This window comes from Hibiscus syriacus, unplaced genomic scaffold, assembly GCF_006381635.1.
Source record: "Hibiscus syriacus cultivar Baekdansim isolate YM2019G1 unplaced genomic scaffold, ASM638163v2 tig00111138_pilon, whole genome shotgun sequence".
Taxonomy (NCBI): Eukaryota; Viridiplantae; Streptophyta; class Magnoliopsida; order Malvales; family Malvaceae; genus Hibiscus; species Hibiscus syriacus.
Window position 1 is genome coordinate 48,736 of NW_024062995.1, and position 27,304 is coordinate 76,039.

At 34.7% G+C, this 27,304-nt stretch overlaps 4 protein-coding genes and 1 pseudogene across 4 annotated transcripts; 4 read left to right on the forward strand and 1 right to left on the reverse strand.

Annotated features, from left to right (window-relative positions):
* Positions 1–6,753: 6,753 nt before the first annotated feature.
* On the forward strand, positions 6,754–9,984 carry LOC120154640 (mediator of RNA polymerase II transcription subunit 6-like). Its single transcript, XM_039166318.1, has 5 exons — positions 6,754–7,055; positions 7,466–7,640; positions 8,025–8,094; positions 9,303–9,412; positions 9,747–9,984. Exons 1-5 carry the CDS (start codon positions 6,754–6,756, stop codon positions 9,903–9,905), a joined length of 816 nt encoding a protein of 271 aa, XP_039022249.1. The 3' UTR covers positions 9,906–9,984.
* A 1,293-nt stretch (positions 9,985–11,277) lies between these two features.
* LOC120154651 (inositol oxygenase 1-like) lies at positions 11,278–13,317 on the forward strand. Its single transcript, XM_039166322.1, is given in 11 exon segments — positions 11,278–11,320; positions 11,409–11,496; positions 11,705–11,786; positions 11,889–11,913; positions 11,916–12,092; positions 12,194–12,306; positions 12,396–12,518; positions 12,618–12,687; positions 12,753–12,831; positions 12,949–13,030; positions 13,123–13,317. Coding segments are annotated over 10 exon segments (816 nt in total). The 5' UTR covers positions 11,278–11,320; positions 11,409–11,458; the 3' UTR covers positions 13,150–13,317.
* A 1,428-nt stretch (positions 13,318–14,745) lies between these two features.
* LOC120154650 (putative leucine-rich repeat receptor-like protein kinase At2g19210) lies at positions 14,746–21,265 on the forward strand. Its single transcript, XM_039166321.1, has 13 exons — positions 14,746–14,891; positions 16,108–16,660; positions 17,199–17,665; positions 17,786–17,921; positions 18,069–18,140; positions 18,253–18,324; positions 19,442–19,522; positions 19,704–19,876; positions 19,959–20,179; positions 20,279–20,405; positions 20,472–20,534; positions 20,618–20,810; positions 20,894–21,265. The coding sequence occupies exons 1-13, from the start codon at positions 14,783–14,785 to the stop codon at positions 21,243–21,245; spliced, it is 2,619 nt and encodes an 872-aa protein (XP_039022252.1). The 5' UTR covers positions 14,746–14,782; the 3' UTR covers positions 21,246–21,265.
* Positions 21,266–21,800: 535 nt separating this feature from the next.
* Positions 21,801–23,454, forward strand: LOC120154631 (GDSL esterase/lipase APG-like). The gene is made up of 5 exons (XM_039166313.1): positions 21,801–22,079; positions 22,167–22,297; positions 22,418–22,651; positions 22,751–23,006; positions 23,113–23,454. Exons 1-5 carry the CDS (start codon positions 21,818–21,820, stop codon positions 23,304–23,306), a joined length of 1,077 nt encoding a protein of 358 aa, XP_039022244.1. The 5' UTR covers positions 21,801–21,817; the 3' UTR covers positions 23,307–23,454.
* A 260-nt stretch (positions 23,455–23,714) lies between these two features.
* Positions 23,715–26,677, reverse strand: LOC120154641 (annotated as a pseudogene).
* Between the last annotated feature and the right edge of the window lie 627 nt (positions 26,678–27,304).

Below are 27,304 nucleotides of genomic sequence, written 5' to 3' on the forward strand. Positions count from 1 at the left end.
GTGGAGAAGAAAATTTCAAGAGAGCATCAACGACGGATAATGGACTTGTTATATTTGTAATCTTCTGATTTCGTCATTAATCAAGGTTTACGTTTTTATGATTCGGGTTGTTAATTTATTTTTATTTTATGTTTTAATCACCGTTTGTTTTTATAATAGACCTATTAATTGATTTGACCAAGTGTGATTTATTAGTTTATTTACATATAAACCCTTGTTAATTTCATTAATTTCATTTTGTATAATTTATATGTTCATGTGCATAACTTAACCCCTATCATATAATTGGATTAAGTGTTTAGGGTTTAGGGTTTAGGATTTATAGTTTAGGGTTTATGACTTAGGGTTTAGGGTTTAAGGTTTAGAGTTTAGAGTTTAGAGTTTAGGGTGTAATAATTGGATTAAGTGTTTAGGGTTTAGGGTTTAGGATTTATAGTTTAGGGTTTATGACTTAGGGTTTAGGGTTTATGGTTTATGACTTAGGGTTTAGGGTTTAGAGTTTAGAGTTTAGGGTGTAATCTAACTTGTGCTTAATTAAATGAGCTTTTATTTTTCTTTTAGTACCCTATCACATAATTGGATTAAGGGTTTAGAGTTTAGGGTTTATGGTTTGGGATTTGGGGTTTAGAGTTTAGGGTTTAGGGTGTAATCTAACATGTGCTTAATTAAATGAACTTTTATTTTTCTTTTAGTAATATACAATGTAACAATTAGACTTGGGTTGCTTAATTAAAAAAAATTAAAATTTGAGAGTAGTTGTATTATAGATTTTTTAATATATTTTTAAGATTTTATAATTATCAATAATGTATTTTTAATAAATTTTTTATAATGTAATTTTAAAAAATCTAAAATTATAATATAACATATTTTCGAGCTGCTCACGAGCTTTTCGAGTCGAATATCGAGTAGTTTGTTTCGGCTCGTTAAGAAATCAAGTCGAGCTCGAGCTCGAGCTCGAGTCCATTCGATCCGAGTATTTATCGAGCCTTGATCGAGTCGATCTCGAGTAGCTCACGATCTGTCTCGTCTCATTTACAGCCCTAGTCTTGTTAATACAAGCAATGGGGTTCCTTTCATATCATCATTAGAGCTAAGGCTTTTGCCAAACACAACATATCAAACTCAAGCCGGATCGTTGGAACACTTCGGAAGGTTTGATGTTGCCTCAGCGACACCTGAAACATTTAGGTATAAAGCTATTTCATTTCATATACGTACACATATTTGCTTCAGATCATGCTTTTAATGAGCAATTTCTCACAGGTATAAACAAGACAAGTATGATCGTATATGGTGGCCTTACACTAGACTTGATTGGAAACAAATACATACTTCTTGAGTCATTGACTCCGGAAGTAACGATTACTGTCCGCCGTTGCGTGTCATGATGACTGCTGGTACACCAATCAATGCTAATATATCCATGGACTTCTCCATCAGAACTGATCCAGGTTCCCAACTCTATGTCTATATGCACATTGCCGAACTCGAAGAGCTAAAAGCCAATGAATCTAGAGTGTTCAACATCTCTTACAACGGAAAGCATTGGTTCGGACCCCTCCGTCCTTCCTACTTGTCGGCAAACACTATTTTCTCCCAATATCCATCAACTGGAACCGAACACAAGTTTTTAATATACAGATTATTTGTGTAATTATACCATCCAGGTAAGACTGTTAACGGCTGTTAACAGTCCACGTGTGTTTTCCGTCACGCCTGTTAACGGCGAGTGACCAATTTGTAACAAACGATAACGTTAGTGATCGATTTGTGACTTTTGAAACATCAGTGGTGAAAATTAAAACTTACCCAAACATTAGTGATCATTGGAGTAGTTTGCCCTATTATTATAGTATAAGTTAACTATAACTTTTTATATTATATATTTTTAACTCGATTGAACTCATACATAACATAATATAAATTGATTTAAAGACCTAAAATTAATCCGAATCGAAAATTAATTAATTTGATATTGTCTTGAATTGAAAATTGACCGGTTTGATATTATCTTGAATTAAAATTTGATTGATCTGATATTAATTCGAATAAAAAATTAATCAATCTAATAATTTTTATCATGGACTAGAATTCGAGTCTATCGTCTAAATTAATTTACAAAATAACTTTATGAGAATTTAAAGTAGCTCATTAAAACAACGAAAAAACCATCTAAAGTTAAATAATATGCAGAAATGTAATACCGAAAACGGACACCGAAGATAGGAGCAAGAGAGAATTTCAGTGTATACGCAAATTTGAGGAATATAACTATTTTCATTAGAAAATAAGAATATTTATTAAAGAAATCATGTAAAAATTTAAATATAAAAAGAATAAAATTCATGACAAAAACACAAACATAAATAATTTCTTTAATAAATAGTCTTGCCATTAATTATGTCGGCCGTTTTATTAAGGGTAAACTACGTCAATGGTCATTAATATTTGGGTTAATATTTGTTTTCACTACTAATGTTTGAAAAATCATAAACTGGTCACTAATTTTATCATTTGTTACAAATTAATCACTAACGTTATCGTTTGTCACAAATTGGTCACTCATCGTTAACAACAGTTAACAAATCGTTACAAAAGTAATGAAATGCTGATGTGGCACATTAATCCAACTGACTCGGAATATTTGACCAACCATTTGACTCTTCTTCTTTTTCTTCTTCAACCCATGTTTCTTCCCTTTGTGTACTATGTTTTGATCAATGTTTTAAATAGCGGGACGCAAACGAAATAGCGTCCGTTATTTCACGGTCGCACCGTCATCCGAAATCGATATTGAAGAATTTAGCGGTGGGCAGCGGATTCGCGTAGATAGCGGTCCATCGCGTCCGCGATTTAACGGGTAACGGTAAATAACGCCGATAACGGAACGCTATTACCGTTTTTCAAAAGTTATTGCAAAAAAAAAAAGCTTAAAAGAGTTGGAATTCTCACCCAAAAAGCTATTGAAAAAAAATGCGACCGAGTTTATTGTCACAAAGTGACACCACCGAAGAATATGATCGAGTGGACGCTCGATGAAATTATGTGAAAATGAAAGGTTGAGAATAGAGAGATTTGGATTTGGAGAGAATTCAAGAAAGGTTGAGAATGGGGAGATTTGGACTTGGAGAGAATTAAACGATGGAGAGAATTAGAGAGGAGAACTTCTGGAATTTTCTTTTAACATGTTATGTTTGGATTTTAACTCAAAAAAACAAAAGGTAATAGTTTGGGTCGTCCACTCCCACTCTCATTTCCTCCCTTTATTTTATTTTATTTTTTAAATAATTTCTAAAATATATTTTGAAGGATATGTTAATTTGTTATCATTATCTTTTAGAATTTATAATTTAATCATTATTTTAGAATGTAAACTTTTGTTTATGCAGTTACTATTTAGAAGTAAACACGAGATATTCGGTACTTCACAAACACAAAGAGTTTGAAATCAAAAAATCCGAGTAAATAATTAATTAAATTATTTACTTTATATTATTTAATTATATTGTACATCTTATTTCTTTTAAATAATAATGTATTCACAATGTCATCGTTAATTAATTATAGGGTAAAGTATAGTAATGGTCACTGAACATTTCTGAAACTTGCATTTAGGTCCCCCAACATTTAAAACTTACAATACAGTCCCCCAACATTTATTCCGTTTGCAATATGGTCCCTCAACTTAAACCACAGTTAGAAAATTAGGATAAATTATATAAACGGTCATTGAACTTTTCAGTCACTTGAATTTCGGTCCCCCAACTTTTAAAACTTGCAAAACAGTCATCAATTTCATTCTAAACCCCAATTTCCAAAGTAATTCAATTTTATTCTAAACCATAAATTCTAAAATACTTCAATTAAATTCTAAAATACTTCAATTTAAGGTAATATAGGCTTGAAGAAAGAGTTCAAGGCACAGACACAACGAATAAAAATATATTTATATAATGTATATTTAGATGTATAAATAAAAAATATTCATATATTAATGTATGAATCATTTATATTTTTGAATATTTTATTTTTAATAAGAAATTAAAATTATTAATTATATTAGAAATACTCAACTTAAGATTATATATATATGAATTATAAATATGAAAAATATAATTATTAAATTTAGTTTAAAAATATATAAATCTTAAATTTATTCTTTTAAAATATTGTATCAACTAATATTTAAAAAATATATTAAATCTATCAAACAATTTATCAAATATAATATTTTTTTATTGTAAAAAATATAATATTTTCCCATCATTTATTGCTTTCAAATTTTTTGCCGAAGTTCAAATCTCATTATTTCCATTTTACATTATATTCTTTTTTTCTGGCATTGGTCATACTATTAGTATATGTATTATTGTATATCTCTTAACACAAACGATGGTGTTAGCTTAGTGGCTCCACCCTATATCTTTCATTTGCGTGACTCAGGTTTGAGTTTGCCCAAGACCCAAATTTTACTTCTTTGTAACTTAATTTTCTTCTAATTAGGAGGTGACATGTGTCACCAATAACACATATCATGATCATGTGTTAACACATGTCAGATCCTGATTAAATGATTAATTTATTAAATTTTATTTAATTTAGGACCAAATTGATAGCATATATAAATAATTAGGTGGTAACACGTGTCACCAATGACACGTGTCATGATCATGTGCTAACACATGTCAGATCCTAATTAAATGATTAATTTATTAAATTTTATTTAATTTAGGACCAAATTGATTATATAAATAATAAAGACTGAATGTATAATAATGTCAATTCCTTTTAACTGCCACATCATCATTTTTATCAATTGGTAACGACTAGTGGCTTAGTTGAAACAGTTAAATAATTATGTGGTATGATTGATAAATTTAAAAGATCGATGACAAAAGTAAAAAGGGCTAGATAGTTAAGTTGTCAACCGAGTAGTTTACACTTTTATTTATACGTCAAAATAACATTTTATAAATTTAAAATTTGAATTATTTTCAACCTCTTTTATATCCTAACTACTTTTTTTAATTAAAAAATTTCTTCAACAGATAAGAATTATACTATTATATTTATATAAAAAATACGTATCACATGAAATAAGATGAAATTAAATAATAATAACTTTGACATAATTGAATTTAATTTAAGTATTTTGGAATTTAGGGTTTAGAATAAAATTGAATTACTTTGGAAATTGGGGTTTAGAATGAAATTGATGATTGTTTTGCAAGTTTTAAAAGTTGGGGGACCTAAATTCAAGTGACTGAAAAGTTCAATGACCATTTATATAATTTATCCTAATTTTCTAACTGTTGTTTAAGTTGGGGGACCATATTGCAAACGGAATAAATGTTGGGGGACTGTATTGCAAGTTTTAAATGTTGGGGGACCTAAATGTAAGCTTCTGAAAATGTTCAGTGACCATTACTATACTTTACCCTTAATTATATTATCCTATCATCATATTTTTAAAGTCTTCTATTTCGTTAAACTATATTATATATATGTCAATTTCTCTTAGAAAACATTTTAAAAATCATTAAAAATAATTCCTTATAATTATAATTATTTTTATTATATTTTAAGATAAATTGTGTGAAATTTAAAAAAATTCACGACCGCGACACCCGCAGTGAACGCGCTAACATCTGTTATGTCTGAAACCATAATAAACGCGACGCGACCGAAAACGTGACCGCGAACGCTATTTGATACCCTGGTTTTGATAATTATCATAGCTTTTTTAACGTACACTTTTTCATCAAAAATTCCCATCACGGATTCGAATTCCCTTCTTGCTTTTAGAAGTATTATTCACTTGAAAAATACTAAAGGAAACAAAATTTTTTAACACTATTGAATCATTAATGCGTCTTAACCTATTTTCCCATCACGGGACAGCACAAAGCATCAACGTTGTGCTTATGTAAAACGAAACAGAACAAGCTTCAAGCATGTTTTCATGGTGAAACAAACATTGCAGCGAACACAGTTTTAAGTTGTCTGAAAATCAGAAGAGAAGGGCATTAAAAAATGATCCGTAATTAGTTTTTCGTTGTTGGTTTCTTGATTTCTTGGCATTGTTTTATGTCGATTTCGGTTCGGGTTATGGCACTAAGTTTAGCAGCCTAGTACCGGGAGCGACGAGCTTTCCTCAAGTCATATTGAACGTGGCTTTGTTCAACGTTTATATGTTCGAAACAATCGGCAAGGTGGTCTCGACGGAAGCTAGAGCAGTGTACAATGTTGGATTGGCGGGGCTAACATTTTGGTCACCAAACATCAACATATTCCACCAGGGGAGCATCCATTGCTGAGCAGCAAATACGGGTCGAGTTATGTTCGAGGTTTACAACGAGCCGACAGTCATACCGACCCTTCTTGACTCAAGGTCGCCGTATTCTATAAGCACTACATCGCCTACGATTTGGATAACTGGAAACATGAATTGAAGAAGAAGAGTCAAACATTTCATCAACTATGCTAAGTCAGCTGATTTAATGTGCTACATCAACATTTCGATGCAGCACTAACAATTTGTTAACAACTGTTAATAATGAGTGACCAATTTATAACAAACGATAATGTTAGTAACCAATTTGTAACAAATGATAACGTTAGTGACCTCTTTGTATCTTTTCAAACATAGGTGGTAAAAAGAAATAACTTAAAAATTAGTGACCATTGGTGTAGTTTACCCTTTTATCAACGACGCCGTTTGAGACTTCACATCGTTAAAGAGCATAATAAATGGAACAAACGTCAACCAGATCCTACCAGGAAACACAGTCACAAAATGGCGACCCCACCAGTTCCGCCATAACATGCGGCGGCAGGGGGAACTTTGAAGCACCACCGCCGCCTCCGATGCAGCCTCCTGGAACGGACATGACGGGCATATGTTTCAGAGACAAATTGTGGCTAAATACATACCCTCTGGATCGAAACCTGGGTTTCGATTACTTTGCCCTATCTCCGTTCTATGATTGGACCTGCAACAACGAACAGCTAAGGATGCGATCCATTCACCCCCTCGACATCTCTCAACTTTCGTAAGTAAATTTTAGTCTGAGTTATTTTGTTCCCTTTTAATCAACTCTCTCTGGCATGCTGCAAGATTTAATTTTATTGATTTTTATTTTTGGAATTGGATATGTCAATATTTATGAAACCCGATTGATATGTTAACGAATTAGTTGTTCGGTTAGATCGAAGCTTTAAATTGTAAATATTTGGTTTTCAATTTTACCTAGAAATGAGCCATTTTCCATGCATTCTGACAGAAGCCTAGTTGTTTGTATTTGTGATTGGCACTTTATCTACTTGAAAAATGCTTTGATAGCTACCAAATAGCATTTGATTGGAAAACTTGCTCGTTATCTTATCAATCATCGCTTAGAATTCTAGTTTAAAGATTTTGTTACTCGTAAGATCAGTAATTTATTTTTTCCCTTTAATACAGGAAAATGACTTGGCTAGAATACATGCTTAGTGAAGTTATGGAACCGCAACTCTTAGTTTTTCGTAAGCAAAAGAGGGACAGTGCAGAGAAAGTCACACCGATGCTGGCATATTATATTTTGGATGGTTCTATATATCAAGCACCACAGCTTTGCAATGTCTTTGCAGCCCGAGTTGTAAGCTCCTTCGTATTGTTTTCCTTTCATGTTTTGTGTTTGTATAACAAAATGATACTATCACCTGGACGCTCATTTGATTTCAGTCTGGTAACAGCATTCTTTTTGTTGAAATATTACAAAAAATGGTTTTCCATTCGGTCTTCAGATTTTTGGTCTTTTGTTCTACTCACCTGGAAGTGATTATCTAGTTAAGAAAGAAATCCACTAATGAAAACATCAGAACAAAGAGGAAAATAAGAGTTTTAACAAGTAAACAAAGTTTAAAGGAATACATTTCTGTTGTTGTCTTCATAAAATTATCATTCTCTGTATTGTCACTTCGCATTGAGTCTTTGTATGCACTTTCATCTTTTGGATTTTGATAATTTATCCATGTGACAGGGACGTGCTCTCTATTATATATCAAAAGCTTTTACAACTGCTGCATCAAAATTGGAGAAGATTGGATATGGTAAATATTTCTGTATTTATCTTATTTTTTTCATTGATAAGAAGCACTTCTTATTTCTTTAATTGGAGATAGTTTATGTTTATTTAGAGAGAGAGAAATGTGAAAAACAGAGATTATATTTTTCTTGCTGTGGCATGGTCCAAAAATAAGTTTCTCAGTTACCCTAGTTACTGACCAGCATGTAATAGTTGCATAAACTAGAATAATTTTTTGTGGTTGTTGCTGACTCATGATGCAATTCTTAAATTCTTTCACTGTCGACAGTCTGTCGTGTAAATGTTCAAGGCATGCTGAATACCATTGGCAGCAGTTGAGGCAAGGAGAGGAAAGAAACTATTAAAAAAATGTCAAGAGACTTGTGCTATAAACTATTTTAGTGTTTTTTAAAATATTTTAGCCAATGTATTTAACTTGGTTTATTCTTTACTTCTCGAACCTACCTCCTCCCATGATAGACAAGTTCAAAGGATACATATAGAACCCCTCTTCCGAGACCTAGTAGTTCCAGATAAACAATTTTCTGATTGTTACCCTTCTTAACTTTTATGTTGGAGTGCATTAAAGAACACTTTGAATATGGTCAGATTACATTAAATTTGGTGAGGTAGCGAATAATGCAAAACATGCTTCTTGTCTAATAATGTTTTAAGATGTTTCCTTAAAATGTTCTGCTTAGCTTCTTTTTCTCATTGATCAATCCTTTCTAACTGTAAACTCTTTTGAATTCTTGTTTGTGCTATAACTAAAGCATAGAAACTCTCTACGGTATCTATTATTGGAGCATCTCTTTTGGGTTACGTGTCCAAGTAACTAAATCTTTTCTTCTATGCGGGCCAAGAATCTAGTCTCCTATAACTACATAGTCAGAGTAGTTATTTCATTCATGCAACTATTCATGCTTGTACACAGTTGATTGGTCTTTTTTCAGTGTCTTTGTGTTCTCATTTAATAAGCAACATAGGGCCAGTATTAACTCTTTGATTTGTAGCTTTTCTGGCAACATAGTTCTGGGAGTAAGTTTATCTGATGAATCAAATGTTGTTAATCGACCCTCCCCACCATATTTTATCTCTTGTTTTCGTTTAAATTTTTAATATTACTATCCCTTGTTTTAAACTCTGTAGAAATGCGGCCATTGGTATCTTATATTGTGCCCACATCATTCATTGTTGCCTTTTTACACTGTTTGAATTGAATTTCTGATGCAGTTGATACTGAAAATGAAAGTGAAACTTTGGAACCAAACGGTGGTAAAGAGGCAATTGACTTTAAGGAAGTTAAACGTGTGGATCATATTCTTGCCTCCTTACTGCGAAAGGTAACCAATGTATTGTAAATTTTTTGCCTACACCCTCATATATTGATCTTAATTTGTACAATCGTATAGGATCCATAATACGAACCACTAACATATTCATTTGAGATTTCATTGATCTGTTTCCTAGTTGTCTTGCTTTTCAACTTGATGTTTGTGTAGAGTTTATCCTTTCAAAGTAGTCCAAAAAAATAGTCATTTGGAAACTGGCTTTGATAATCCATAAATCACAACCTTTCTTGATGAAGAAATTTACCAGTCCCTTCTGATTTTTTGAAGAAACAATCTGTGATTCCTTCTTTATTTTGAGAATAATCTATGTATATTCAAATTGTAGTTAGGGCAAGCCCCTCCACCACCCCCGTTTCCCGATGGCTTCGTACCTCCTACCACAGAGGTGGAGAAAGATCCGGAAAACCAGCAAGCAGCTGAACCTCAACCTCCTGCCCTTGATCCCATCATTGATCATGGTCCAGCTAAGAGAATGAAATTTTGAAGCCAATGTTTTTCAACCCCTTTTTAATGTAGGATTAGACTGGTTTTGTATGAGTTGAATATTGGGTTGGATATATAATTAGCTTAGGGTTTATTTATTGTTTAAATTTTGTAATTTATTTGGTTTTTTCTACTTTGATTTTCAAAATTAATAATCAACCCGATTTAATAACTTAAACTGACTAAATTAATTAAATAGACCATAAATTTCAATTAATTCGATTTTAATTAAAAACATTTAACTGATTAATTTATACACCTACAGATGAAACACTCGACTTATTTTATTTGAAAAAAAAACCCTTAGATATTTGGCCATCATAAATATATGTTGACATGACATATACCTTAATACATATTAAATGCAATTTTAAAATTTTCAGAAAAAATAAAAGTAAAATGATATGCATTCTTAAATATGTTAAAAAAGTAATTGAAAATATTGTAATTTTATAGATTTATAATTAGTTCACAAAATAATATAGCAACAATAAGCATTAATTAACAAGTGCTTTAGTGGATTAAAATAAATCATGATGTGAGTGTGATACCATCATGATTGATAAAACAACCAATCAACTAACTTAGCATTTGTGGCTAATAATAATTTAAAGATTTTTATTCAAATTACCTTAAAAAGGATTATTCAAATTTGTCCTTTTCTGTGGAAAGAATCAGGATATAGCTTCAAACCTATTCAATTCTTCAGTCAATTTTAGCCAACACGAGACACGAGTCTGATCGTGTTGGGAAAAACGAGCAGCGTGTCAACTTCCCAGCGTTTCCCGACACAGCCCGTACGTTCATGGGGTTGCCACAGCTCAGCCCTGACGTCGGCTTGGCCGAGCAAAGGCTCATGGCTCTCTGTTTGAGCAGTGGTTACGTTTTACGCCTGATAATTACAAAGGAAGTCCTGTAACTGGGTGCCACCACCACAACTGGACAATGACACCATCATACGAACCCGCCTCAAAATGTCTGACAAACTTGTGCTATCCTACGATGAGTCGACTCAGCCATGACAATGATGTTTTGCTTTTAAGATAGGAACCAAATCTTTGAAAATTAAATGGGGTGGCTTTGCCAGCTTGCTATCAAACTCTTGCTTCTTTGCCTCTCATTAAACCTTAAAAAGCTCAAACATTTCCATTCTCAGTTGTAATAAAACAATTATGTATACATCAATAAAGATATTGAGGAACCAAAAGTTTGTAGATTTTCAGGGGAAGGACATTAGATTTTCAGTGAAGGACATAAGATGCTGGAATTCTCAGTCAAGGACTTTCCCCCGTCTGACTACAAATACCATGATATTTTGCTGCACCTTAACATCCCACCATTCAACTCCTTTATAACTATAAAATTGATTTCCTCATTGATCAAGATGACTATCCTCGTTGATCAAACTGAGTTTGGTAATTCTTCATGATTTCCATTTTTATGCTATTTTATATATGAAAATAATCTGTTTTTAAGTATTTGAATTCGGGATTTTTCTGGTTTTGTATATCAGAAGATTATGTTGAGAAAGAAGTGGTGACGGATGCTGGATTTATGGTGCCACAGAGCAACGCTTTTGGCCACACTTTTAGGTTGAGTTCTCCGTTGCTTTAACTATTAAGAGCAAAGGGACATTAGCCAATGGATGTAAACAAATAAATGAACAGATTCATCAAATCAATCTAGGCTACTTTATTTCATTATCAAGGAAAAAAATGACAGAAGACCCATCTTTCTCCTTTTCACCATGTGCATATTTGTTTATGACTGATCGATCTGCACTGTATTTGCAAACTGCAGAGATTATCATGTTGAAAGTGAGAGGCATCAGGGTGTGGAGAATTTTTATCGAACCAATCATATTAACCAGACATATGACTTTGTATGTAGCCTGTGCTTCATTGTGCAATCACTCCTTTTTTCCTAATATTTGTACATATTAAGTTAATGAATTTGGATGAAAAAAAAATCACTTAATCTGCAGGTGAATCGAATGAGAAAAGAGTATGGAAGCTAGACAAGGTGGAAATGAGCATATGGGAATGCTGTGAACTTCTTAATGATGTAGTTGATGAGAGTGATCCTGACTTAGATGAGCCTCAGATCGAACACTTGCTGCAGACCGCCGAGGCTATCCGAAAGGACTATCCCGATGAGGACTGGCTGCATCTCACAGGCCTTATCCATGGTAATGTATTGCTATATCGGACAATTATTTATCGAGATCAATAGTTTGCACAATGTGTGTATTGTTAACTAATGGTATGTTTCTTTTATGGGATCTTTTAGACCTTGGAAAAGTTCTTCTTCATCCTAGCTTTGGTGGGCTTCCCCAGTGGGCTGTTGTAGGTGATACATATCCGGTCGGTTGTACTTTCGACGAATCAATTGTTCACCACAAGGTGATTCCTTTATAAACTAATAGTCGCTTCGTAAAATTTAACCATTTCTTTTAATCTGATGATCTCTATCTGGTATGTTGGGGGTACAGTATTTTGAGGAAAATCCAGACTATCACAACTCTGCTTACAACACTAAATATGGAGTGTACTCAGAGGGATGTGGACTTAACGATGTTCTGATGTCATGGGGACATGATGACTACATGTATCTGGTATCTCTCTCCCCACCTACGTATACGATATGAATTCCAACGCCTTTTTTGCGTCTTTAAACTCGACAATTGGAACTAATTCGGAATCTATGTATGCAGGTGGCTAAAGAGAACAATACGACTCTGCCATCGGCAGCTCTTTTCATTATTAGATACCATTCATTCTATGGTAAGGATGGGTCCCCTTGATGAATTCCAATTTACATAAATGAACTGACGCACTTTATTTTGCAGCCCTGCATAGGTTAGGATCATACAAGCAACTGATGAACGAAGAGGATGTCGAGAATCTGAAGTGGCTCGAAATATTCAAGTATGACTTTTGATTTATTTATATACTGGGCCGCCTTCTAGACAAATTGAACATTATGACTGCGTTTAGAAGGCGGTATCCGACACGTCTGAGATTAGAATCTTACATTTTATGCAGCAAATATGATCTTTACAGCAAGAGTAAAGTCCGGATCGATGTCGAAAAGGTCAAGCCATACTATCTCTCCCTCATAGAAAAGGTTAGCACAACTTCAGTCTTGGCTTAGTCCAGCTATATCCTGGTCATGTTCTGCTATACAATTAATGGATTTCCTTCCTTCTTTTTCTGCAGTACTTTCCTGCAAAACTAAGATGGTGAATTTCGGTTCTTTCTGATCCCACACATTCATTCCTCGCATCAAGCTCGGAGACGGTCGAGTCAACTAGTTGTTTCTTTTATATATATATATATATATAATGGTTGTAATTTCGGTTTCAGAATTTATCTGTTTCCTTGTAATAAAAGTAATGCTATCGTTTTCAACAATTGTCATCAAAGAAGCCAAGTTGCTGATGACGTTCATACAAAGACTTAATCGATTAAGAAGTGCATATAAATATGGTGGATTAGTACCAGCAAATGCAGTATATCATCGTTCATAAACTTGTAGGCAAATATGGAAGGGGACAAGACAAGCTGTGCTGTGATAAATCTTGTTATTTTCTCTCTGGTTTTATCTCCCATGATACCTTGTGCTATGCCACGTCCTCCTCTTGCTCGTGGTTCAGACCTGTATACCCTACTAGAAGATTATTGTGTTTTGATTGAATTCATACTAGTCGTCTGTTGGGTCAAGGACTGGAGTTGGTTCACATTCAACAGTCATGGTGGCACTGCACACACGCATGATGTAAATGTCAATCCTTTAATTTGACTGTAAATCTGTAATGGGGGACCAAGACCATGCAACGTAGAACTTGGTAAACATATCTTGGTCCCCAGCTACAGATTTACGGTCTAATTAAAGGATTGACGTTAACATCATGCGTGTGTGGACTGCTACCGTGACTTGTTATTGTTCTTTGAAGTCTAGGGTTCGATCATAACGTATGTAGGGATATGAACGTTTATTTTCAAAGGTTTGCAAGTCTTTAAACCTTGTATTCACCCTAGAATTATAAAAGAAAAAAAATCTAGGGTGGCTTCAGCTAGTCAAGTCTCCGTTTTCTGTATCCACCTGCTTCTTCAATATCTTTCGTTCTTCATTCAAACGTAAATGTCAATGGAATGGACTTTGGGTTATTTTCTTCCACGCTCCCTTAAGTGGGAGTGACTTGTTCTGTTTGAGTATAGTAAAATGAGAAAATTTTAGGTGTTGAACCAAAAAGAACGCCATAATACTTTCCAAAAAATGTGACAAACACGGAATCACCTATCCATACGCAATTAACGTGATGTATATGATATGATATTTAAAAGTTTAACAAAAATAGTATCTCATTTAAAAATGCAGTAAAACACATCATCATAATTAATAATTTGATTTAAAAAAAATATAGTAAAACACAACATTCGTGCACGGATCAGAACACATCAAGTGACATCAGTAGTAAAAAAAGTGTATTCTACTTAGAGATTTTAATTCAAACAATTACGTCTTCGGAGTATGTATTGTCAGTAGATTAAAATTTTGAACAAATAAAAAAAATTCATACAAGAATAATTGAATTTAAATTTAATGACTTGTTTCTTTTTGAACAAGTAATTTGGTGAGAGGGGGATGACCATATAAACGATGATAAGGCATTGGCTCTTTCGTCTTATTCATAAGAAAACGGAGAAAAGGCTCAAACCACGAAGTCATAAGAACAGACAAGCAGGGTCTTCGCTTCATAGTTTAGTAATATAAAAAAGCTCTGCTGCCTTGAACCTGTTACGTGCATAACAAGCATTGAGAATTAGATCGATGGACAGAGAGAGCCACATGGCATAAATTTTGTACATTAGTGGTATGATGCTTCATAATATGTTGCTTCTCCTTGTCTTCTTCATTACCTGTTTTGGGGATTTACTACTGGCCACCGATGTCCAGAGAAGAAATTTGGCCTCTGGAAATCCAGGTAAATCATGCCAAAGGTTCCTTTTTTTCTCTCTCTCGCTTTATTTGATGTTCATTCACAAATTCATCTCGAAGTCTGCTTTGGAATTGTTGTTTTTAATTAATACTATGTTGAATAAAAGATTATATAATATAGGGTAAACTATATCAAATACTACTGAACTTTAGATGGTGTATTGTTTATACCTATGAACTTTCAATTTCACAAATTATAACACTAAATTTTGGTTTTGATTTCAATTATGCCATTGGGCCATTAAATTTTAACGACACGATTATATAGATAAATCATTCTTTCATTGTGACGACGTGAACAAAACGACCTCATTTTGATGCGATTATTGATATCCAAATGACATTGTTTTAGGTAATAAACTTTAGGGGCCTATCGATTTTGTCATTAAACTTTTCTGATCGCCCATCATCGGTCATTTTTTGTAGTAAGATCAGTACTAAATGTTCATATTTCACTCATCTTTCTTCTCAAAGGATTTGTTTTCTACGAAACTCACTCAAAATCAAAGTAAAACTATTTAAAGGTTTGACGTGTTAAGACTTTGATCTCATTTGATGACCATTTGTTGAGGCTAGTTTTGATTATATTGTTCATCTTCTCGAAATAATATTTCTCACCGTTTGGATTTTTGAACAATCACCCCCAAATCGAAACCCCTAAAATTTAAGAAAGTCAACAAACCTCTAAACATGGTGGATTTTTTTGTTTAATTTTGTCAATTTTAAGTGGGTTTCGTGAAAAATTAATCATATGAGAATAAAGATAAGTGAAATACGGACATTTAATACCGATCTTGTGGTTAAAGTTGACCGATGACATGAGGTGATTGATTACCGACGACAACTAAAAAAGTATAATGCCAAAAAGAGAGTTGTTTAAAAGTTTAATAACAAAATCGATACTCTTAAAGTTCAGTACCTAAAACAAGTATTATTTTAAGCATCAATAACTACAACAAAATGATGTTATTTTATCCATATCATCACACCTTTTTAAATTTTAATGATCCTATGACATAAATAAAGTCAAAACCAAAATTTAGTTCTATAATAAGAGAAAATAAAAGTTTAGTGGTCTAAACAACACTATCTAAAATTTCAGTGATGTCTTATGTAAGTTACCCTAAAATATATGAGTTCCCACTTCCCAACTTCCAAGATAACAACTAAGCTGTTTAAATTTCTTTTCATGTATGTAAAAGGTTTCTTGAGCATTGATTGTGGGGTGGAGGATGACTACTGGGACAATCCAACCGGGGTCTGGTTCAAGTCAGATAAAGAATTCATCAGCACCGGTGAGAATCACGAAGTTTTACCAGAATACCAATTTGACAATGAACAATACGGGAAGCGTTACAAGACCCTGAGAAGTTTCCCGAAAGGGGTGAAGAATTGCTACACCCTGAAAGTTGAACAAGGTAAGAACAACAGCTTCCTCATCAGAGCTTCCTTCTCCTATGGAAATTACGATCTGAAGAACCAGACCCCCAAGTTCGACTTGTACCTCGGGGTTAATTACTGGGCAACCGTGAACTGCAATGACTTTAACGCCTTCTTCTACGAGGCTTTTCACGTTTTCCCCGCAGATACCGAGTATGTCTGTCTTGTGAACACCGGCAATGGAACTCCTTTAATTTCTTCATTGGAGATTCGACCTTCAAACATTTCCATCTATGGAAATGGTTCTTCATCGGAACTACAGTTTTCCAAGAGGTTCGACCTGGGTTCCATCTCTAGTCTGTCGAGCAGTGTCAGGTAAGCTGGCTTGTTTTTCATCGGAACACGTGTGTATATATAGTCACTCGTCTATTGTCGCAATTTTCATCATCCAACTTTTTTTTTCTCAAAGTTATGTTTAATATTATGATTTGGTTTAGTTTTGATATTCATGACACGTGCCCATTTTAACATCCGAATTTTTTTTTATAAGTCACCTATTTTATTGCTATTTTATTGATGGCACCTTAAAATTTAAATTTCCTTCGATTAGTTATATATTTTAGTAATGATGTCCACCTGAAATTTTATTTATATTTAACCATTCAAAAATTTTATATTATTAACATATATGTGCCCTCGCTTAAAATTATTTATGAATTCGTCACTAATCATCCGTAGTCATAAAAATAAATAAAACTATTGACCCAATTTTTATCTTTTTTCAACCATGACGTAGTAGTTTGGGGTTATTTTATGGCTGATCATTCTGCCATTGATTTTTTCTTTTACTATGAATGTTTTTTGGTCAAATCAATGAGTGTATTGTACTGAGGCCAAGTATCTCCTGCAATAGGTACAAGGATGACATTTATGATCGTAGCTGGTATCCTTACCGGCTTCCAAATTCTGTTCCAGTTAGTACCACATCGGATATCGACACTCAGGACGGCAGCAATTTGTGTAAAATACCAGTTGAGGTTCTGAGAACAGCCGTCCAGCCACCCAAGGGCTTCAATTCCCTGACCGGCTCTTTCTCTGTACCCGACCATGAATATAATGCCTACTTTCACTTTGCTGAATTAGTGGATTTTGAAGATAAGCTAAGAGAAATAAGCATAACTGCGAATGGTATCACGCAAGGACCTTTTACTCTTGAATACTTGAAGCCATCGTCCGTAAGTTTCCAGAGACTGCAGATCGTAGAGCACTTTACTTTTACCATTTCTACAGAAAAGGAGTCTGGCCTTCCTCCAATCCTCAATGCGCTTGAGCTTTACCGATTTGAACAATTTGAGCTTTCTGCTACAAACCAATCGGATGGTACCTTTTCGTTTTTGAATATATCCTTTTATTTTTCATCGTTTTCAAGAAAGTAAAATCTGCAATATGAAGTTTACTAGCATACCAAATTCCTCACATTTCTATTCTGAATGATGGTAGCTGATGCTGTCATGTCCATCAAGCATACATACAACATAAACAGAGATGACTGGCAAGGAGACCCATGTCTCCCAAAAGAGACTACGTGGACTGGTTTGAGCTGCCGTTTCGACAATCCTCCGAGGATAATCTCACTGTGAGTGCACTTCAAACCATCCCAAGAGTATCTATTGATCAAATTCGATTTGATGGTTTGTTTTAACAAATACCAAACTGTTAGATGACTGCGTTGTTTATGGTAATGGTACCACGCTCTCCTTTGTTATCGGTTGATTCCGTGCAGGAACCTGAGTTCGAGTAGATTAACAGGGGAGATATCTCCATCATTGGCTCATCTCCAGGAAATAGAGTCCATGTATGTACTGAACTTGTAGTGGCTAAGTAAACTAAGAGAAGCACCCTGAGCCGGATGAAGTTTCCCTCCACATTTTTTGACAAGGTTACTTTTTTACCCTTTTTTCCCGCAGTGACTTATCATACAATGAATTGACTGGGTCGGTACCGGAAGTTTTAGCACATCTGCCGAAATTGAAAGTACTGTAAGTTCCTTTGAGTGATATGACTCAGATGTTCTTTTACAAGCTTTGTGGTTGTAGGTGAGCAAAATTCGATTCGACTCGGCTCAAAAAATCGGTTTTTTTCAATTTCAAGTTATTCCATCAACTCGAATTATAAATTCAGTTTTCGAGTTCGAGTCGAGTTGAAATTTTAAATTTCGAGTTACTCGAAAAACCAAAAAATTAACTAAATATTTTTGATAGTTTTACGATTTAGTCTATGATTTCATTATTTCTTCAATTCCTCCTTCATTTTAAGTTTATTTTTTTACCAAATTTGAACCACATGCTCCTAAACCATAATAGAATTCATGTGTACTTTCAATTCCTTTTTTATAGTAATTTTTTTTTTATTTTTCAATTTAGTTATTTATTTTTCATAATATCATTATTTCTTCAATTCATCATTTATTTTAAGTATTTTTTATCAAATTTGAGCCACATGCTCCTAAACCATAGCAAAATACACATGTATTTTCAATTCTTCTTTTTAATAACAATTTTTTTTATTTTTAAATGTAGTCCTTCAATTTGTCATTTATTTTAAATTCATTTTTTTTAATCAAAGTTTAAACTACATGCTCATATACCACAATAGAATGCTTATATAACTTCAATTGTTATTTTTTTTTACTAAAGATGTACTCTCTTTTTTATTTAGCCCCTTAACTTTGCATTTTACTCAATTTTATCTTTTGACTACAATTATTTGTAAATTCTTTTTTTTCATCAATTTCTTGACTCATTTATACTCTCATCAATATTTTATGCTCAAAATACTTTCTTTAAAATATAATATTATGAATATATTTCATAATTTTAGATCGTATAAAGTCAAAAAATTGGAATAAATCATTGTCATAATACTATAAATAATTATAATAAAATTAGTATATAAACTCGAATTTCTTAAACTCGACTCGATTCAAAAAAGTTTCAAGTTAAATTTGAGTTGTAAAATACGACTTGTTAACTCGAATAACTTAAAATTTCTTTACTCAATTTGATCGAATGCTCACCCCTATTTGTGGTATGATATATAAACGATGCATATTTAAGCAGATTTGCTAATAATACAAATATTACACTTTTTGTATAGAAATTTATCTGGAAACAAGCTCAAGGGTCCTATTCCCCAGTCTCTCCAGAACAAATCTGATAACGGGTCACTGCTTCTAAGGTTAGGTCATTTTGCTAAACTAACGGGTCACTGCTTCTAAGGTTAGGTCATTTTGCTAAACTAGCCAAAATTTTCCAGCTCATCTTACTGTCAAGTTCCAATGAAGCTTCACACTTCAAAATCAATTCTCATGACATTATTGGATCGTTTTTCAAATTATGCATCCCGGTAATTCTGTTAGGTTGAACGGCAGTTTCATTGAAGACCAAAACTCATGCCAGATGGATCCTTGTAAAGGAAATAGCAAGAAGTTTATTGTTCCACTTGCCTTATCAATTGTAGCTGCTGTGGCCCTTGTCACCCTCATAAGTGTTCTAATCATCTTTCACAGAAGAAAACGAAGAAAAAGAACTGGTATTTTCACTCTTTCATGTCCATAACTTAATTTGCTATTAATATGATGGTTTGATTAATATTGCTTCCCCAATTGTTGTAGTTGTTAGTTCTACTGCATCAAACGAGGAAGGATTGTTGAAATCCAAGAATCGACCCTTTACTTACTCTGAGATAGCTACGATTACTGTTAATTTTAGCACCAAAATCGGAGATGGAGGATTCGGAGAAGTGTTCCTCGGTCATCTTAATGATGGCACACCGGTAGCCGTGAAGTTACTTTCTTCATCGTCAAGGCAAGGATACAAGGAATTCCAAGCAGAGGTTAGATATAAAGTTTGAAAGTGTCATTTCGTGTTAAACTTTTTACAACTGCATTCTCATTCGAATATAATGACGTGTCGATTATTTTAAACAATGCAGGTACAATCCTTGATGATTGTACATCATAAGAACCTTGTTTCTCTAATCGGCTATTGCAAGGAGAATGGCCATATGGCACTTGTTTATGAGTTCATGGCTAACGGAAACCTGAGGCAGCATTTATCTGGTATAGATGGATTATTGTATCATGTTTATTCAAATTTTGTTCTGATGATGATTTATTTGCTTGCAGAGACCAAAAAAAGTGTTTTAAACTGGACACAAAGACTTCAAATCGCGGTAGATGCTGCACAAGGTCTATGAGCTCTTTAACATACTTGAATGCTTTCGATTTGGCTCATTTTCGATCTTTCCCCATTAAAATAGCTTATGTTGCAGGGTTGGACTATCTACATAATGGCTGTAAGCCGCCCATAGTTCACAGAGATTTGAAACCTTCCAACATCTTATTGACTGAAAACATGCAAGCAAAGATAGCTGATTTCGGGCTGTCGAGAATTTTCTCTACCGAAACTGCATCTCATGTGTTAACATCTTGCCCTGCCGGCACATATGGATACCTTGACCCTGAGTAAGATCGATCTATCTATCTACCTATCTAATAATTGAAGTAAACATCTTAGTTACGAAAATCCCTGTATGCTCTCAATGCAGGTTCCATGCATCAGGAAACTTGAATAAGAAAATCGACATTTACAGCTTCGGGATAATCCTCTTTGAGCTAATCACTGGGAAGCCTGTAATAATAAAAAGCACCGAGTGCAACATACACATACTTGAATGGGCAAGACCTATGATCGAGAAGGGAGATATTCGGATGATTGTCGATCCCAGGTTGGAAAACGAATTCGACGTCAATGCTGCCTGGAAAGCTGTGGAGATAGCTATGTTGTGTGCACTTCAAGCTTCAAAGCAAAGACCAGACATCAGTCATGTATTATCAGAACTGAAGGAATGTCTTGAAAGACCTTTCGGCCAGAAAGTTGTTGGATTTGTAATTGCTTAGAAACAAATTAGTATTATGGAATGCTAGTCTCTTTATATGAAAAAGAAACTCTTGGTATGCATGTCTAAAACCTTTAAATATATAAATATATACACACATTTTAAGATATTTACATATTATATATATATAATATTTGTATTATTGTTCAAGTCTATGAGACCTGAATGAATGTGTTGTCTCTATACCCTATTTTTCTTCTGTCTTTTGCCAATAACTCCTGCACATGCAGTGTTGCTCTTAGGCTCCAATCCAGGGACGTCACTGCTGTTTGTTATTATCCCAACTACCTCTCGTCGTTTCGATATAAATACACACAAAACTTCATAAATGTAAAACCTTCTCCCATCAATTCCTTTTACGACTCAGCAGAGATTTTAATTTTGAAAAGAAAAAAAAAACATGAAAAACAAATTAGGTTAATAATATCTATCTAAAATGTAGGACATGAATGATAATAAATTCCACCTACTCTCATTTATTGGCCATTATCAAACCCCCCCCCCCCCCCAAACATCTTCCTTGGTCAGCTTATAATGCCTAACACAGAACTCAAAGCTTCCAAATACAATCAAATGATAATGAAAATGGAGGTTTATAGCAGATGCTTCATGTTCATAGTGTTTGCATTTGCATTTGTAAGCAAAGGGTATGCACAAGAATCGACCACTCTTGTTCCAGCAATCATGACATTTGGTGACTCAGTGGTGGATGTGGGGAATAATGACTATCTCCCCACCATCTTCAAGGCTAATTACCCTCCCTATGGGAGGGATTTCGCTGATCAAAAGCCTACTGGGAGGTTCTGCAATGGGAAATTGGCCACTGACATCACTGGTAAGTGCATGACGGTAGACTGATTTCTTCCCTTTATTTACGTTAAAGTAGTTCAGATAGAGTTAATAATAAGCTTGGAACTTGCAGCTGAAACTCTGGGGTTTACCAGTTATCCACCAGCATATCTAAGCCCTGAAGCATCAGGGAAGAACCTCCTTATTGGAGCCAATTTTGCTTCAGCTGGATCCGGCTATGATGACAGAGCTGCCGCGTTAAATGTCCGATTTCGATCTTATAACTTTGAATCTCAACATCAATATCTTTGCAGTTTAAGTTGCAATTTTCTTCTCTTTTTTTTAAAAAAAAAAAGAATCATCATTTTGCCATGTTGTTTGCAGCATGCTATCACATTGACCCAACAGGTAGAGTATTTCAAGGAGTATCAGGGAAAGTTAGCGAAGGTAGCTGGCAGTAGCAAATCAGCATCCATCATCAAGGATGCACTCTATGTACTGAGTGCTGGAAGCGGTGACTTTCTCCAGAACTACTATGTCAACCCTTTACTTAACCATGCCTATACGCCAGACCAGTATGGCTCCTTCCTTATCGACGCCTTCACAACTTTCGTCAAGGTAAGTAATTTGTTTCCTTCGTTGCTCTGATTCAGGATAGCGAGCGTTGGATACAAGTTCGTAGTTTGCTTACTTTGGGATGATTTGGTTGATAAACAGAACACCTATGGCTTGGGAGCCAGGAAAATTGGAGTTACTTCTCTTCCTCCCTTAGGTTGCATTCCCTTAGCGAGAACGTTGTTCGGTAACCATGAGAATGGATGTGTGACCAGGTTCAATACCGATGCTCAGCAATTCAACAAAAAGCTCAACGCAGCCGCAGCCAATCTCCAGAAGCAGTATCCTGATCTCAGAATTGTGGTTTTCGACATTTTCAAGGCACTATTGGATATTGTTAAATCCCCCTCAAACTACGGTAAGGAAAGAGATTTTTCTCCATATCTTAGTCTAGTGCAGAAAAAAATCTCTTTTAATGGTGGACAGAATTGATATTATGTAATCACTGAAAATGACTTTGGCAGGTTTCGTGGAAGCAGCGAGAGGCTGCTGTGGAACAGGGACCGTAGAGACGACTGAATTCCTGTGCAATCCGCATACACTGGGAACTTGTTCGAATGCCTCCCAGTATGTGTTTTGGGACAGTGTTCATCCATCTCAGGCTGCTAATCAGGTCCTTGCTGATGCATTGATTGCTCAGGGCGTTGCCCTCCTTTGATGCATTACTATGTCTATTTGCCCTGTACTAGGCCTACCACTACTCTTTACTATTACCTTAATCAACAAGTGACTCATACTGCAGTAGCTTGTATTTGCAGTTAAAGTTTCTTTTCTCCTCAATTTATACTACTTTTTTTTATTTTCTATTCCTAAATGTTGTATCTTAGGACCAAGAAAATTGAACAAAGAAAAAGTTGTAGAAGGATAGGAGGAAAAGGCAATCAATAGAAACCTCCGAATATTCTTCAGATATGAGAAACAAGAAAACTGTTCTTTCTCCCTTCTAATTTTTTATACAGAGCTAGATTATGTCAATTCTAAGCGTAAACACTAAGCAAGTGATTGATAAAACTGAAAATCTCCCTAATAAAAGTGTAAGCATGTTAGAAACGTATAATGGCACTGTCTAATATCCCAAGAAACAGGCAGATTTGAGGTTGTCGAAAGTAATAGCATCGGTACTGGTAATGGTACTGGTCCTAGCATTTTCCTCCTTTAGCACTTGGACTGGCTTGTCCTCCACTGCCAAAGAATTTGGAGAATTAAGTAGCTTCATTACATCAGAATTCATCTCCGGCGGCTGTCCTGATACCTTCGTGCCATGTTTAGGCTGAGAAATAGAGAATTTATTAGAAAGCACAGTACTAAAACCAAACAAAAACATTCTCCTAAAATAGAAGTTTGCTGGGAATTTAGGTTTTAGGTTGCAAACCTTAAGATTCCCCACAAATGGGCGACTTATGTTTGAGTTTCCAGGGGATGTTGCTGCAGTAACATATTGGATAACTGCAGTGGGTTCCCTCTTTCTGAAACCTACTTTCTTATTCCCAGAATTGATAAGATCCGGGTCTAGGATCCGAACATTGGAGTTATATGTCACAGTCTATAGCATAAGGGATTAAGTAGTCAGGTAGAATCCATGCTTAATCTTGTTACAAACGCACAATCTAATCAGTCACACAAGCAAAAAATTAGAGAGAATTGCTTTGAGATTCCATTAGAAAATATCTAGAGTATACAAATTTAAAATCTATGCATTTAAAGAGGTAGTTCATACATGCTGCCTGTACATGCAATCTCTTCTGACCCCAACAATGTTCGGGCTCATGTGTCTCATTTGATCCTGTTAAGTCATGAAAAATACACGAATAATAGTCGGAATGGAGCTGTAGAGAACAAAAATATATATAGTTTCCTAGGAAAACTAGACATGCTTACATATGAGAAATTTGCCGTCCATCTGTTGTTGTGAAAGGATACTGAATACCGACGTTTGCAACAAAAGGATGCTGATATAAGGATGGCCGGAACAGGTGTGGGGAAACAGTAGGGGATGGGGGGAAATTGAAGTAAATTGGATGGAACTGAGGGGTAGTGCCATTGCAACTTGATTGATACGAGGATTGTACTGGGGTGTTTTGCACATAGTAGTTCTGCAATTCCTTAATGCTGTCTTCCTTACGTTGAGCTACTGCTACATATAGAAGCTTCCCCTCGAATAAAGCCCCTAAGATATTTCAACATTCGAATTAGCAACCATACACTGTTACTCAAAAGTCTACAAAAGAAATCAAAGCTCAAATCGTTAGGACAGATGTGAAAGGGAAGAGAGAACTTTGTCTCACCATTAAGTCCATGTAAAGCTGCCATTGCTTCTTCCGGAGAGGAAAAGCACACAAAGCCAAATCCCTTACTCGTCCCATTCTCAAGGCGCATCACCCTAGCTGAGATGATTCGTCCAAAGTGACCGAAAAGTTCTTGTAATCTTTTGTCATCCATGGTTAGTTTGAGGTTCTTCACATAGAGATTCGAAGCCTTCGATTTCTCGAAACGGCAGTCAAACACATCCTTGTACTTATTTTTCAATAGCTTTGTTCTTTCAGTCTTCTTTTGAGCCCTTCCCACAAACAAATTCTTTGAACCTGATAAAAAAAATCAATTTCATTCATGTAAATGAAAACTATTTTAGATGAACAACTAAGTTTTAGAAAGGGGAAAACATAAAAAAAAATGATCAATTTTACCAAGTTGTACATCATTCATCGCCTCCATAGCCTTCTTAGCATCAAGAGGGGATTGAAAGTTGACAAACCCAAAACCTCTTGAGACCCCCTTATCATCCTTCATGATTACTAGACTGCTTATCTTCCCATATTTAGAAAACATTTCTTTTAGACTATCCTCAGTCATGTCATCAAACAGATTCTTCACATAGAGGTTAGTAAACTTCTCTTCTTCAGCAGGTGTCCTCTCACACTTCCTGACGAATTTTGACACATATCTGCCATGGAAGTGCAACAACCAAATCAAGCAAAGCAAATAGGATAGTCACAGAAGTATAGCCATTCATCTAATGAGCATAAATTAGACAAAAAGGAATATACGTACAACTTCTTTCCTTTAAGCATAGTGTCATGGAGAGCAGTAATGGCAGCCACTGCTGATTCCTCTGAAGCAAACTGTACAAATCCAAATCCTTTACTCCGGCCATTTTCTTCCGCAATTTTACATGAAAGAATGTTGCCAAAACGGCTGAAGATTCCCTCCAAGCAAGTGGTGGTTACTGAAGGGTCCAGGTTCTTTACAAAAAGATTGGCGAGGCCAACCTTTCTTGGAAAAGGATCTCTCTGAGACCACGTTATCCTCATTGGTTTTCCCTTCAGGTCAGTGTGGTTTAACCGACAGAAAGCTGTAGATGCTGATAAAAAAACGGAAGATAAAAATTTATAATTACTCAAGACCTGACACATATGATTCATCAAATACCCATCCACATAAAAGGGCAAAAAATCACCGAAAAGTGGAAGATCGCAAGAAAAATAATACATGAACGATAGATAAGAAATGTGAAAAATAAAGAAGGGGAAGCAGGGCAAGAAGCCAAGAACTAACCAGAATAATGAACAATGAAGATATCATGCTTAGTTGAACAGGTTCACAGAAAACGATATGAAACGGAAGAAGAAATTCAAGCGAAATCGGTTCTTTTTTAACCTAATTCTTGACACGAAACAGAATGAAGAAAAAGAAAAACTCCAAGAAATTCGATAAACAGAGCTTTGGGAAAAAAAGAAGGCAAGAAAAAGGACAAAAAATACCATGATGGTTGGAGTAAAAGTTGACGTGAGCGTAACAAAGAGACTCTCCGGTTTGGATGCAACGGCAGACGCGAATAGAAACGACGCGAGCAACGGCAGAGAATTTGTCATAGAGATCACCCTCGGTAACATTCGGGTCCAAATCACCCACGTACAATGAAGTTCGTTGCAGAGGATTCCACCCTCCTACAGAAACGGTCGACGCCGGTTGTGGCCGTGGCGGTGGAAGAGACCGAAATGACGACGAAGACGGCGGTCGCGATGAAGCCATTTCCCTTGAATCGCTTGCTTAAACCCGCGAGAGAGAGAGAGTCTTTTGGTTATAGGATTCGTTATAACGGTGCGTGGTGTGGATCTTGTAGTATGCCATGGTCAAATATATATTAGTATTTGGAATATTCGTTTGTACGTACGGCCCCTCACGTGATTCAAGGTTTCTTCGCTTTCTCTGACGACACGTGTTAAATCTTGATGCGCAGACTCGGCTAGTTTTAGGCTTAAATTTTAACGTTCTTTTAGTAATGCCTATTACCTTATCCATCTAAAGCCCATAACAATTTTATGAGTAAATTTTTTTATTATTTAATTCTAAAAAGCTTTAATTATGTTACTAATTTTTTTATATTTTTTATTAATTAATATTTTTAATCATTAATAATTTGATGGCATGATTTTTTTTATTTTACCGTAAAAATCATCAATTCTTTTGATTGTTGCATTGGTCAATCAAGGTCTATCATCGATTGACATTTTATTGCTCTTTCTTATTCTTATATTGTTTTAAATATACATATATAATCGATAAAATTTTAAATAGTAATATGATATTCTAATTCTTTGATCTCTTGTAAGAACTAAGAAGTTAGTTTCGACATTCTAAAATTATATCGTCAATAAT

Bases quoted from the DNA above. Each gene is read 5' to 3' on its own strand.
- LOC120154640 (XM_039166318.1), top strand. From the start codon at position 6,754: ATGGAACAAACGTCAACCAGATCCTACCAGGAAACACAGTCACAAAAT. The intron at 7,056-7,465 runs GTAAGTAAATTT...CCTTTAATACAG, and splicing joins CTCGACATCTCTCAACTTTC to GAAAATGACTTGGCTAGAAT. The intron at 7,641-8,024 runs GTAAGCTCCTTC...TCCATGTGACAG, and splicing joins ATGTCTTTGCAGCCCGAGTT to GGACGTGCTCTCTATTATAT.
- LOC120154650 (XM_039166321.1), top strand. From the start codon at position 14,783: ATGATGCTTCATAATATGTTGCTTCTCCTTGTCTTCTTCATTACCTGT. The intron at 14,892-16,107 runs GTAAATCATGCC...TGTATGTAAAAG, and splicing joins TTTGGCCTCTGGAAATCCAG to GTTTCTTGAGCATTGATTGT. The intron at 20,406-20,471 runs GTATAGATGGAT...ATTTGCTTGCAG, and splicing joins CCTGAGGCAGCATTTATCTG to AGACCAAAAAAAGTGTTTTA.
- LOC120154631 (XM_039166313.1), top strand. From the start codon at position 21,818: ATGATAATGAAAATGGAGGTTTATAGCAGATGCTTCATGTTCATAGTG. The intron at 22,080-22,166 runs GTAAGTGCATGA...TGGAACTTGCAG, and splicing joins ATTGGCCACTGACATCACTG to CTGAAACTCTGGGGTTTACC. The intron at 22,652-22,750 runs GTAAGTAATTTG...GTTGATAAACAG, and splicing joins CCTTCACAACTTTCGTCAAG to AACACCTATGGCTTGGGAGC.